This window comes from Schistosoma mansoni, chromosome 2 (assembly GCF_000237925.1).
Source record: "Schistosoma mansoni strain Puerto Rico chromosome 2, complete genome".
Taxonomy (NCBI): domain Eukaryota; kingdom Metazoa; phylum Platyhelminthes; class Trematoda; order Strigeidida; family Schistosomatidae; genus Schistosoma; species Schistosoma mansoni.
In genome coordinates, this window is record NC_031496.1 from 27,137,431 (window position 1) to 27,152,607 (window position 15,177).

The 15,177-nt window shown below is 31.6% G+C and overlaps 2 protein-coding genes across 2 annotated transcripts in view; one reads left to right on the top strand and one right to left on the bottom strand.

Moving 5' to 3' along the window:
• Positions 1–9,095, top strand: part of Smp_011220 (putative glucosamine-fructose-6-phosphate aminotransferase) — a gene marked incomplete at both ends in the record, with an annotated part of 18,754 nt that extends 9,659 nt beyond the window's left edge. The window contains 3 exons of the mRNA XM_018796251.1: positions 1,818–2,008; positions 5,742–6,575; positions 9,009–9,095. Coding sequence (XP_018650483.1) covers positions 1,818–2,008; positions 5,742–6,575; positions 9,009–9,095 — 1,112 coding nt within the window. The remainder of the gene's footprint in view (positions 1–1,817; positions 2,009–5,741; positions 6,576–9,008) is intronic.
• A 5,335-nt stretch (positions 9,096–14,430) lies between these two features.
• Positions 14,431–15,177, bottom strand: part of Smp_128150 (putative oxysterol-binding protein 1) — a gene marked incomplete at both ends in the record, with an annotated part of 46,919 nt that continues 46,172 nt past the window's right edge. The window contains one exon of the mRNA XM_018796252.1: positions 14,431–14,573. Within this exon, the coding sequence (XP_018650484.1) occupies positions 14,431–14,573 (143 nt within the window). The remainder of the gene's footprint in view (positions 14,574–15,177) is intronic.

Genomic DNA, 15,177 nt, shown 5'->3' on the forward strand with positions numbered 1-15,177 from the left:
TAGGACGAAACGCGCGTCCTGGATTCCACTACTAGCCACTATCCATCTTTGCTTATAAAAGGACAGATATCAAAAAATCATGTTCGGTTATAAAATTATTCATAGGTCACATGATTAGTGTGATGTTAGTTTTTAATAGATTACAAACGCATTACCACCAGTGATAATAATGGTTATATTTAGGATACGACTGAATATATGCAGACATTAAGAAATTTCATGTGCAGCATCTTATTTAAAACAAATAAGATTGTTATACACATATACATAGAATTTAAGAGCATACTTCGGTGGCACGATATTTGACACTAGTCAGATCGTATGATGATTGTCATCGAAATATACGTGCCACATCTTTTTCCGAATGAGCAAGTCAGAAATATTTTAAATGAAACTCAATGATCAGCTTGAAATATATGGTGAGAACCACGTAACTTGAGGGAATCATCCATTACCATTCCACCAGCGTTATTTACGGTGACCAGTATTTATAAACTGCTAGGAAAATATCTTTAGTATGATATGTTTCTATTGATGTTAATTTGCAATAAAGCACTTTCTGTAAGGACTTGTCAACTTTAAGAAAATGATACTTAGAGCTAAACCATACAAAGCTTCTCCAAAACATCAAACAGAATGCACCAAAATGTGGTAATCATTTAATGAATTATATTTTAATTTTGGATAACTTAGAATCCCAGTGTAGTAGATCTTACTAAATTAAGCAGAAAGTCAGTCATCATGGGAATTTTTGTCGATGATATTAAAGTAGAATTGTGGAGATGGAATCTCAAGAATAATAGATAAACTTCGTAAGTATGTTGAAACAACTGATAAATATCTACTGCCTTTTAAATAGATTCAACTGTACGGCAAGAGAATACAATTAAAATATTATTTGTGAGTAAAATAAGTCATAGACATCAACATGACCAGTGACATCATCTCGCAAAATACTTTCCAAATATGTTTGAACTATGCAGCATTTTGGTTACAAAAATACATTATCGAAAAATATCGAACCTAAGATTAAATCTGCTAGATACTTTATTCTATTATCAATTATTTTATCTAGAATGATGTAGTTGGTTCCATACTGTATTAGATTGAAATTACGCCTTTGAACACTGAGTGAATACATCCACGCAAACGTCTACTTCTTTGAACGGGCGTGAAGTAGGACACTCATGTCACGATCAGAAATATCATTATAATTTTAATAATTATTTTGCGCCTACTTATATGACTATCTTATAACATTAAATTCATGGACTTAACATGACTTATAATATGACTGATTGATTGTTATGTTAATCCACACACACGCCATACAATTTAATCGTTACATTATATAATACATATTTCTTGCAATTTCTAAAATTTATATGTGTGGCCTAACTGGTCAACAACTGTAATATATCTATCCCCAAAACATTTCTTGTCAAACTTTTGATATTATATTGTCAAATGTACTTGATTATACAATGGGATTGATCTAGGAAGTGTACGGAATTGTCAGGGAATTAGAACTAACTGAATTCAGAATGCATTACAGTACATAACACAATACAAGGCAAATGACTAATATAAAATAAAATTTAGGTTGTAACAGGACAGAAACCAACAGTTTTAAAAGATTACTGATGAAAATTTTACAGAAGAAGAAAGTTCATGAACAAACGGTACGAAATCTCAATTAGCATTAGGCTGCATTTCACTGTGAAAAATCAACACATCAACATAAATTTTCAATTTATATTTTATTTCATAGTACAGTTAGTTTAATCATTTTTTTGCTTTTTTTTCAACAAACAGGATGAAATATGATAATATAGCCTGTAATAAATCACCTGAAATTTATCGTAAATTGGCTACAAGTAATCTTTTCGAAGTCAAAAGAAATAATGCTAAATGTGGTGGATTGGAACAATTCAATCGACGTGATCTATTAACAGCAGTGATTACACACAGACCATGTAAAAATAATTTAGATATTGATACATTTGAAGTAGGTGGATGATTTCTTCATTTATTAATACTTAATTTTTCTCAAGTTCAGTTATAAGTTTTACAATAAATTTGAATGGTTTATTGGTTTAACTTCATTGAAATATATGCTAAAATTCTGTTTCTTTTTTAAATTTTTGACGTTTGATTGACCAATCAATCCCAACTTTATTAATGAACTTTAATGAGAGTTCTAGTGATTTTTTTTTAAATTTGGAATATTCATTATTGACAATTTAGAATTCTTATCGGAAGGGGTTTTTGTGGAGATTTAGTATTTTCATGGTTGAAAGCGTGAGTCAATTGAAGCTAGACCACCAGGGAAAACCTGGAAGCACTGGACGGCTGTTTCGTCCTATTGTGGAACTCTTAGTAACTGATTTTGAGAGGTAAATCCAGGAGTTCTAGTGAGAAGCAGTGACCAGTGGAGTTCAAACCATGTTTGTTGGGAGATAGGGACTCACTGAAGACAATTGGTGAACGGTTACTCAACTTCGTGGATTGGTTGGAGTTGGACATAAACATCATCAGATGCCGGCTCAGTGGTCTATCGGTTAAGTGCTCTGGCGCGAGACTGGTAGGTCAGAAGGGGGGTTTTGTGGGGATTTCGGTAATTTTATGTCGTTGAAATCATGAGCCTTGCGAGGCGAGGTCGAGGATGCGCACTGCTGAGGAGTCCCACAATAGGACGAAACGGCCATCCAGTGTTTCAAGGTTTTCCCTGGTGGTCTAGCTTCAATTGACTCGCGCTTTCAACTATGAAAATTTTAAATTCATTCATACAATGAATGTTGATCTACAAACAATGTTGAAATGTTTCATGCAGTAAATCGGTTGTTGATTCTTTTGAATGTCTACAATTCACTCTGTTTAAATTGTTTAATAATCCCAAAGTCAAACATGTATTTGCTGCTTTTTGTATTTTTGGAGTTGTCTACATTATAATCAGCAATGAGACTAAACTTAGCTGTCTCACACCCGACACATTGGACTCCGCTGGTTATGGTTTCTCGCTAGAACTCCAGAAATTTCATCTTGAAGCCAATCACTAGTGGGCACATGATTATTATTAATAAGGAGATTAATAGTGAGAAGCCGTGATCGATGGAGTCCAGTTCGTGCCGACTATAGACGGTCATCCACTTCAGAAAAGGAATGAAGGGTTGCGCGACATCATGGATAGATTGAAGTTAGATATAAACACCATCGGATGCCTTCTCAGTGATGTAGAGATTAAGTGTTCATGCGCAAGACTGGACGTTCTGTGTTTCATTCACATGTGTGGGATTATGGGTGCGCACTGCTAAGGAGTCCCATACTAGGAAGAAATTGCATTCCAGCACTTCCATGTTTTCAATGTTGGTCTAGCTTATATCGACTCATGAGTTAAACCGTTCAAAATATAATGTTCTGAATATCGTTGATACTTGTCAGTAGTTCGTAAGTGTTACCATTTTGAAATGAATGAGTAGTTTGCAAAATGAGGAAGTGATTTCATTATTATTTGATAATTTGAATAATAAAACATTTTTTTAGACATTCTTCAATACAAACTTACATCACTTACAGAACTGATTCATAAAAGTACTGAATAATTTCTTCGTCTCATGTTCTAATTCCATAGTGAATTACTACTACAAGTTCTTAAAACAAGATGAAAACATTTGTTATAACCAACAAACAAAGGTTTGATAAGTAGCTGTTGAAAAATAATATTTCAACGCATTCAAAACTCAAGTGAAGTAGTAGTAGTTAATTATTCAGTCAAATACATTTCATGATGGCTTTTTACTGATACACGATGATATACAATTATATAAATACACTTATCTCTTTCAATAATTACTGGTAGATCGTATTGCTAAAATAACGATAGTAAAATTAACTTATTTTTTTAGATAAAAATCGTTCCTTAAATGCTGATCACCGATTAACCAATCTATATTCATTATACGAGTAGTGACATCCTCTGGATTACATTATGTATAAGAGAATTATTCCTGAAGAAATAAAAATATTACATTTTGACAAACATTAGTCTAAAGCAATAAGTCCCTTTGATAAATTTCAATAATGTAATAAGAAGACGAAGATTATCAGAACTATGTGATGAAATATTAAAGCAATACATTTCGAACAATCTAATCGGATTTTGTGGTGTTGTATAAAAGTGTAAAAGAGCGTATACCAAGGTTTATTGAAGCCTTAGCCATACGAAAATTCGAACCCCATTTGTGTATTCAAAAACAGTTTGTTCTCTCCTTAAACCTACCCTGGTAATATTAGCTTATTATCTAGAGTGATTAGGTGTCAAATTGTTTTCACATTATTTTATCATTATTATCCTTGTCTATTCTTACCCCTATTTCCAGTCTAGTTGACCTTTTATTTTTATATATAAATGTTCTTAACAAGTATATAATGTATGATCAGATTGTTCGAAATGTATTGCGTTAATATATCACATAGTTCTGATAATCTTCGTCTTCTTATTACATTATCGAAAAATTAGCCTCTCATGTCATCTCCTATGTACTAAGATTTCTACATTTGATCAAGAATCAATATATACTATCATAAAGCATAATATAAAGTTGTAATATTTATATCATGCTTATATTGCAAAACTAGACTACATTTTGATTATACACTAAAACTTATGTATTCATTGTATTTGTTTTCAAACTGTAACTAATCCATCCAAATCATCACCTTAAAATTTTCTAGATTAATCACGTATAACAAGTGACTTATCACAATTGTGAATAATAATCAATCAGTTGTAATACACATGATTTGACTACTTAGTGATAAACTAGTTTCTGGTAATAAAATATCAATAACTAACTTTACAAATTAATAGTGGTCATGGATTTCAGTTAGCATGAGTTTAAATAAAACAGAGCAACTAATCAAAATATTTTGCACAATAAAAACAAGTATCGTACCATTTAAGTCAAAGGTGAGATAATCTATTTGGATGGATGATAGATATCTGATGTTTGTTATGCGAAACAGTAGGACTTATTTGTATCTGCTACTAATGCTGTGAAATTCGAATAGATTAAATATGGTTGTTAAGACAACTGGTGCAATTTGTAAGAATAGTAAGGCCTTCCATTCTGTCCAACGCATCATAATTTAGAAATATGTGGAAAAAGTCAGACACTTGCCTATCAATATAGTTTCAAGAATCTTGAACTGCATATTTATTGTCTCCTAAGAAGACGTCAGGTAATCCAGTTTTCTGTTAATATATACTAGTCATTTTCTGTAAAGATAACCGCGATAACTTTTCTTCCAATCTATACATTCATATTAACTTTGCCTGTTTGGTTAATTTTTAACACTAAATTTACTAGTTAAATTACATACATTAAGGTCATGTTTTGTCGCTATATTTCATTTTACTTCAAAATGGGCTTATTGAACATCAAGCTTTTCACGGACACCTGTTTTTGGTCTGTTTCATCATATTGTAGGTACTTGTTGAAGTGTTTTGAGAGTTAATTGGCCGGTTTATTGAGTTCATGTAGATCGAATTTTTAATTACAAATATCCCAGTCACTAGTAATTAGGAATTACTCTAAGTACTCGCAAAACGCAATTCTTCAAAAGTCCATACCAGGAAAATTATCTTTTCTTCCTACAATAATGTAGTGTTTATCATGCATCATAGTTATTACTTCAGCATATATTGGCATTTTAATTGCTGTATTTTCTTTGTTTCATAGGAATTTCTAGAATGGATACAAAATGATTGTCCATTAAATTTACCTACGATAGCATTTACAGAATTGAATGAACAATTATTATGTCATCAAGATAACACAAAGGAAGGAGAAGAAAAAGAACATACTAGAAAAGAAATCAGTGAACGAATGACCAAGATCAATATACCCAGTCAAATATTAGACAAAACAGTTGTTAATAATCAGACAGACGAAAACACTAACAATAATAATGAGAAGAATAATCATTTAACTTTATCCAATAGTTTTGGTGTACACAATGATATTGTGAATGATATTGAAAAGATTTCAAATAGTAACAACAACTATGATAACCATGGTAAAAGCAAAGACTCTAATCGTTCTAATCATATAATCAAAACAATTGCTATTACATTAAAAAATTCCACTGAATCAAACAATGATTACACTGTTAAGGAAATTTCAAATGATTCAGTGAACAATCATAATGATTTACAAGGTAAAACAACAACTGACGATAAATATTCTTCACCAATAGTCATTAATTGTGGTAAAACAAATTCATCATTCAATTCAAATCATATTCCATTGGATAAATCTTTATCAAAATTTATATATCGTTTATATTTGCAAGATATTAAACCTTGTTTTCAATTTATTGACAGAAAACTTATCTCTTCAATTTATCAAGCATTACCGGAATTAGGTTTAGAGATTACACCAATTACTCCAGAATTAGGCGGTGGTTTACGCCGGAGTAATGATGTAAATGGCGGTGATAAAACAGTAAAAGTTAGTCGTGAATACTGCTCATTAATGCCAAAATATGAAGCTGCGTTTCGTATGAAAATCAGAGTAAGTTTAATTGTTAGGAGATCATTTTCTTAGTGATCTACAATCCTAATTCATTTAGAGATTCATCAAATTATTAGAAGTGTCATGTTTCATCATTTGAAACAAATCATAACATATGCCACTGTGTGTTTGGCTGCAGTCACATGATAACATACATGACCTAGGTCACACATTCTATGATAGCTATCAAGAAGAAATATCTCAAATGTAAAAACCACATTTTTACCGACGGAGACTCTACTAAAACACTCAGATGTCTGGTCATAGATCAGTTACATTATTGATTTGAGATTCACTTCAAATTATAAAAACATTGTGACCTAAAATTGAATAAACAAACTTACACTTGCTTAAGGATTTATATTTGTTAGTAAAATAATTAGAATTGAAAACGAATAGATGATAAGAAGCTAATTCCTAATAGAAACAATAATGATTAATTATGGGAAATGTGAAACTTTGGTCAAAGTTTATGGTAATTGATTATTAATTATTAGCAGGAATTATATGAAACATGTGGACATTCGAAGTAACTCTTAGCAAATATCAATTATATAACCAGATACTGAATGTAATGTAGCTCAATATCAGTAAACCTAGAACATTTCCATTCTGTATATTTCGCTTATAGGTTACCTTTTCTTCCTTTCGTGTTATGAGATATAAACTATTCAATAAAATGTAATTCTTAAAAGTTTTTTCTGTGTTACTTTGGAATTCGAGAACATATATGTTATATCTTGTGGCCTGTGTGCTCTGTTAACGTATAACATGATAATACTGCCAAAGATTATATTACACTTCCCCACCAGCTTCTTCATTCTCTTATATAGTTGTTTCACATTTCCTTCTCTTGCAGCTTTTCACACTATCGTTGCTTGGTCTTTTACTTATTTCTGCTTGTCAGCTCTCATGCTACTCTTCACACGCCTCTTTGCCTTTGTGTATTCAGCTTGTGATTTGACTTTCTCTGTTCTTGTTCGACGATTGCTAATTACTGTCTTCTTTTTCTTCCTTCCTTGAATCATGTGTAGGGTTTCGATAGAGATCCATTCCTGATGATGATGCTTCTTAAAGTTTAGCACCTCCCTACACGTTAAAGTTAGTGCTTATTTGATCCCTTCCTATTTGTTCTCCATATTAGTTTTCTCTTCTTTAAGTAGATCTTGCTGAAAGGTATCTTGAATTCGTTAAGTTTGTCAGTATTTCGGAGTAAGGCAATATTCAACCACTGCAATGTTGTCTCTCCAGTTGTCCAGCGCTTCTTTAGCTTCAATATCATGCCAACCACCAGGTGGTGATCTGAACCTATGTCAACTTCCCTATCCGTTCTCACGTCTGCCATTGATCTGAAATTCTTGGCGATATTTATTTATAATATGATCCGGTGAGACCCATGTAGATTCGTAAATGGGTTTGTGGGTGATTTTAATGCCACCTATAACCTTTGTGTTGAATGCATATAAATTTTCAAATCTCTTACCATTCTCGTTCTTTTCTTCCATTCCATGTCGTCCCATGGTTTTTTCATACCCGATGTTTTCCATTCCGACTTAAACGTTCAGGTCTTCCATCTGGATGGTCAGGCTTTTTACTGAGCACTTCTCCATGATTGACCGCAGCCTCTCATAAGACTGATCTCTATTGTTTTGATTGCTATTACTGGTGGGTGCATAACATCCGATAGCATTCATTGTGATTCCATCCTTCCTTGTTTTCAAGGATGCTTTGACGATTGTGGATCCACATGTTTTCTTATACAGTATTAGAGCAACTCCTTGTGTGCGAAGCAGTTTCTTCTTCATGACCGAAGTACAACAGCATCTCTCCTATCCTGTCCAGTTTACGTACAATGGGTTGTATCTCCTCATTTCCATTACTATTTGACTGGTCGTTCCGGTCTCCCACACTATCAGGACATTGTGTGTACCTACATTAATTATTCCTGTGGTTATCAGAATCTTCGGTTTCACCATGAGCTGACATGATTCTACTGAATGAAGATCCTTCAACTCGGAGTGCATAGTTTAAGTTGTTTTTCTGGTTAGCGTTTGTTTAGCAAGGTTGTTTTCTACTGGATTGGGGCTGATGAGCCCATGTCCAACCTTCGTCCTTTGTCTGGTCTTGGACCGCCAGTAACCCTGAAAGGGCTATAGGTGGAGTTTCTAGTGGTCATACGGATCAAAATTTTTATTCGTACTTCGAACATACCACATCCACATTAATTAAAAATCTATCTCGTTGAATGCTGAGATCAGTTCGTTATGAAAACTACTTAATTAGAACAACTAGAATGCTTATTTTAGAAATCCTTTTTGTAGTAGGTTGGCTATGCAATAGTAATAATACTAATTTACGGATAAGTTATTGTTTACCTTTAAAACGCTAATATATGACACTTAATTGTTTTCTTTTTCTTATTCCTTCATTAGTCACCTGATTCCAATGAAATCGATTGTAAAATATCATTACCAGCAAGAGATAGACTCGTTGCAATTGTCAATTTATTTCAATACTTAAGTATAATAAAACGTGGTTTAGATTCTAGTCCGATGGTTAATGTTAATAGAAAGAACAATTGTAACAATTATCACAATAATGGAACAGAAACTATTACAAAGGAAGTTCAGATACAAGAACAACAATTCCGTACAATCCAACGGCATCGATTAAATATTGCACTAGCTCGACTTGGATATGGAGCACCAGATTTAGAGTGACTGCAATTGATTGTATTATTATTATTATGATTGATTCCTATTTTGAATTATTGCTAAATGTATGAATTCATTTTGTAGACATCTGGTTGAGTTTACGTTCTACTTGTTTTTCTTTTACATTTACATTCCTTTTGTGACTAATTCACTACCATTTACAATAATTTTGTCGTTCCTTCTAAGAAACTTTCTATCACCTTTTTTTATACCGTTGATTTCCACGAAAAAAACAAATGCACATCAGGATCATTTGGAATCGTTGAACAACATGTACATAAACGAATAGCTGTCTAATTCTTTTAATCATAAATTATGTTCCGAAGAATTAAGATCCATTCAACTGAACGATTCAATGGAAATGTAGAGACAAACAATTTTTTTAAATGACGCTTTACACATGTAAATAATTATAAATATACACGCCTTTTATTCGTTTGTATTGTTTTATCGAAAGCATATACATGTATTAATTTATGTCTGGAATAATTGAAACCTATCATAATGTAATCGAACCATTCCAAGTTTTATTCCTGAGTAGATTTATTCATCACAATCTTATTTTCGCATATGACTTTATTTGATTTTCTTTTATTATATTCTATTATCATTTTTTTAAAATATTCCTTTGTATAACTTTTGGCAAGTGTACACATTTACTTTATTATGTAACAAGTATTAAATGAATTAAAAAATTCATTTTGACCAAACCAGATTATTGTTTTACAATTCAACAGTACTAGTATTAGGTCAGTATAATAAAGTAAAATCGATAAAAAAGGACATTCTTAATTATTTATTACCTAACTTTTTTATTCAGAGATGTAATTCGGTACAAAAAATATGTCTAATACACAGTATGATGCATCACACATTTTGTTGCGAAGCAGTTTCTTCTTCATGACCGAAGTACAACAGCATCTCTTCTATCCTGTCCAGTTTAGGTACAATGGGTTCCACTTATTTCGAGATCCGCCAACTTGTATCTCCTCATTTCCATTGCTATTTGACTGGTCTTTACGGTCTCCCACACTATCAGGACATTGTGTGTACCTACATTAATTGTTCCCGTGGTTATCACAATCTTCGGTTTCACCATAAGGCGTCATGATTCTTCTGAATGAAGTCCCTTCAACTCGGAGTGCATAGTTTATGTTGTTTTTCTGGTTAGCGTTTGTTTAGCAAGGTTGTTTTCTACTGGATGGGGGCTGATGAGCCCATGTCCAACCTTCGTCCTTTGTCTGGTCTTGGACCGCCAGTAATCGTAAAAGGGCTATAGGTGGAGTTTCTAGTGGTCATACGGATCAAAATTTGTATTCGTACTTCAAACATACCACATATGTATATTAATTTATATCTGGAATAATTGAAACCTATCATAATGTAATCGAACCATTCCAAGTTTTATTCCTGAGTAGATTTATTCATCACAATCTTATTTTCGCATATGACTTTATTTGATTCTCTTTTATTATATTCTATTATCATTTTTTAAAAATATTCCTTTGTATAACTTTTGGCAAGTGTACACATTTACTTTATTATGTAACAAGTATTAAATGAATTAAAAAATTCATTTTGACCAAACCAGATTATTGTTTTACAATTCAACAGTACTAGTATTAGGTCAGTATAATAAAGTAAAATCGATAAAAACAGGACACCCTTAATTATTTATTACCTAACTATGGAAACTTGGACCGATGCATAAATGTGCCTGGTCCTACGTTGTAGCTGATTGACTAACTAATTTGGTACAAAAAATATGTCAAATACACACTATGAAGCATCATATATTTTGTTGCATAACATTATTCACTTCACTATAACTTCCAGTTATTAAAATTTACTAAAATACTTTCATAATGATATTTGGAAAAAGACAGCATCCTCAGAAATATCTCAGGTTTTACAAAACAATTAATAGTATGTATTCAGGACCGTTGTGGTTCTTTCCAAAATACACAAATCAAATAATATTTCGAGTACGAACTGAACATAGCATTTTTTGAAAATTTGTCACCTAAACAAATGGACATTTTTTCATTAAGTAACAATACTAAAGTTCACCATGTTCGACCAGTTATGACATTCGGATCATGTGGAAATGAACATTAAATATATGCTCACCTTGTTTCAATTATTAGTTGCTGAACCGTTTTTGAAAGCAAGAAGTGAAAATAATTATAGAAAATCTCATTACACTAACAAGTAGATAATTTTAGTGCATTACTTGAAAAACAGATGATTTATATTTTATTCACAAAAAAAGATAGATATCAAGATTCCAGTTTGTAGTGAGATATGAAGAATAGCTTGAAAGCTATCTTGATTGTCTCACTGAAAGTAATTAGTGATCGAATTGAAGATGTGAGTTTCAGCTTGTTCAAGACTCAGCAATCAGAAGTGTCTGTATTCACTGACGCTGAGTAATCAATGCCTCATAAGAATAGCAACAAACATAAGATGAATTTATGACGACTCATTACAGATTAAATATGAGATTTTATTTATGCTGACCTACAAATCCAAGTGAACTGCAATCTTTAGATTCACTTCGCTAACTGCCTTTCTCATCATTTTTATTGATTACTTTTTATCTTTGGTGTCTTTACTGTTTCATCTAATAATCTCAGTGAAGTACCCGACATCACGAACTTATGTTAAATTTAATTTTATGATCAAATCATAATAGGTTATAATTTTACTCACGCCATATAAGTATGAATGATAAAGCAAAATGGAATAAGGATTGATTTTTCAATTATAGATTGACAGTTACGACTAATCAGTTTCTAGAGGTACTTCGATGAAATTGACAGAATTAGCAAATGTTGAGGTTTTTTTCATAGAGATATCGAATTGGAGAAAGCAATCCTTTCAAACAGATAAAGTTCTTCAGTGAGCGTAGTAGACATCACAAAAGTAACTAGAAGATATAAGAACTTCCGATCTCCTATGATGATAAAAACATCGAATGTATGCGGTCTCTTGTGTTTTCCGATTGCGAATTTCTTTCTCGAAGTTCTATGATTAATTGAGTTCAAGAAATTCTATGAATGTGAGAAACGGCTGAGCAGTCAGATATTTTGAACATCACACGACTTCCATGGATTAGCGAAATGGTTAGCTTAATTGCCAAAACTCAATCTGCAATAAACTATGAAAACGTCCATAGTCGCTCTAAACATTTTGAATAGGGATTTCACAAACACATGGATATGCTATACATCTGATATAATTAATCATTAATGGTTGCAGTCTATATGTTATACCTAGTACATCATACTTATGTACACCTACCTATCTATTCGTAACTGGTAGTTAGCAATAGCAAACAACAGAAAATACAAAACCGTATTCAAATAATTCTGATTCCTTTTATCAGAATAATAAAAAAACAACAATTTTGTTTGTAGAAAAAAAACACAATATAAACTGAACTCAATTTTGGCAATCAGGCGGTTGAAACAATAAAAACAAACTAAAAGGGGAAAAATAATAACCGAAGTAAGAAGCAGAAAACATATAAATTATGCACAATACAAGTCAAATAAAGTCAGGTCGAATAACTGGTTAGTCATAAATTACAATATAACAGAAAATTAATTAGAATATCTAAGTATATTTTATAATAAAAAAAAAGTGAAGACGTTTTCACCTTCAAATTACATTTCTATTCCAAATATATATCTTTACATGTGTAAATGAGCAAATTCGGTTGTAAAAGTTAATTGAGAGAATGAACAATTTAGTGTTGGTAACGAAAAAAAAAGAGAACTAAATGAAAAATATAAATTGCATCTAAACAACTTTAAGTTAGCAACTAAATTATCTATGTAACTTACATTTGGAAACAAACTTGTAAATGTCTCCAATTTCCCTTTGTCAACTTTTTATTGTACAGAAGAGTTTCAGGAAATAGTAAATATATCGATTTTATAAGATTGAATATATATATTTGCACAAATCATTAAAACAACATGTTGGTAACCAGTGAAATTAACAATTGATCATATGAGACGAATACAATACACAATAGCACAATTGGTGCAATAAAAATAAGGCAGTAAAAGGTTGAAAACAGCGCTGAAGTGTAAAATAACAAATACGAAGAGAAAGGTAAAAAAAAAAACCACTTGATAAAATAAAGGAAAAACAACACCAAAACTGTCTTGGTCAACTAAGTGGGGAAAATGACATAAAGTAGAGCACATGTATTTATAAATTAGCGAAATTAAACAAGAAAAAGTAAATAATCAGCGTCATTATCATCATCATCACAGTGAACAATTTATTCTCCCTAACAGTAATGGTTTCAAGTAAAATGAACAGTAGCTGATACTTGTTGACATTATCGCTTATGAAAAAAGACAAAAGTCATGTGAAAATAAAATGTGATCAGTATTACATCATCCATGGTTCATCCTAAAGATTATCATCACCATTAGGCTTTAAGACTTTCGACGAAGTCCCATATGGCAACTGTTAAGCATACCTTTTATATAATAAAAATAATATTACTATGATAAAAGTTGAGTAGCTGAGGAGGTTTAAAAAAATGGAATAATCCAAGTGACATACGCATTTATCTACAATAAAGTACACAATAATGCACTTATACACAAGATGTACTACTTATTACAATAAATAAGTAGCTCAATAAGAAACACGAAAATAGGCTAATGATCAAGGAAGTTAGTGAAAGCCCCATGTAGAGAATTCGATCAGTTATATAGACAGATAGATAAAGAAATGAAGAGATGACAATAGTCTAACAAAACAAAACAAAGTGGGGGAGAAGTAGGAAAATAAGTCGATAAGGAAAATGTCAAAACGGAACAGAAACAGAGAAAGAAGTTGATGTGAATGAGGACTATTTTCTGAATATTAATAACAAGAATTACAAATACCGATCTGATTTACTACTTTTCTTTCTCTTCTAAAGGATATAATCTATAAACAAACAGAGATGTTTTAAAAAATTTTAATAGGATTCAAAAACACTAACTAAGAAGATGAACAGGAAAGACAGTCAAAACAGTTTTCATAGATGCACAGAGACAATGTTTTGTACTGAAATAATCTATCACTCTTTCTACAAGAATAATTGAAAATAATATCTAGAAAAAAAAACCTTTTTAATAAATATCTGGACATTTTAACCAATCTTGTCGTTCTTTTGATTCCCAATAGTTTCCTAAATATTCATGATATAGATTACCATTGACATCTTGTTTTGGTGAAAACCAAACTGGCGTGAATAGTGGTTCATCTGTTTGACCTAAGGAAAAACAACATATATATAATAATTTTTTACTGAGTAATGAACAGTTTCATGTTTGTTTAGTCTCTTAGTGTTGACTGGATTCAATCAATATATAGAATTGTACCTACTGCTTTATGTGACTCAACACCGCGTGCACTAAATTGAGATATCAGGTGGTTGGAGGTAATCGAGAGGATATGCATATATATATCAAACCGCACGCTAAAGTAACCTCATGATAGATAAAATAGTCGAATGCCTATATTCCTGAAATTCGATTATCTTTCTTCAAAAACTGAATAAACAATTCTTCCTAACTCAAAGGTCAGTCACTCCAATTAAATCCACACTATCCCAATTCGTAAACAATATGATTTCATGTCCGAACAACAAATATGAAAAAATTTCATAACATTGAGAAACAGAGTTTTCTATTTTTCCCACTATAGATGAATCCTCAAAGAAGTAAATCTTTCCGGACCTATAAGACAATTAATTGTCTGTGTTACTAAAAGTTCAAATACTAACGTTCAGTGATATCTAAAGATTAGGCAACTAGTGAAATAGAATCAGTTTGCAAGTTATGAAGTAAAAACATGAGATTGGTTTTTTTGGTATG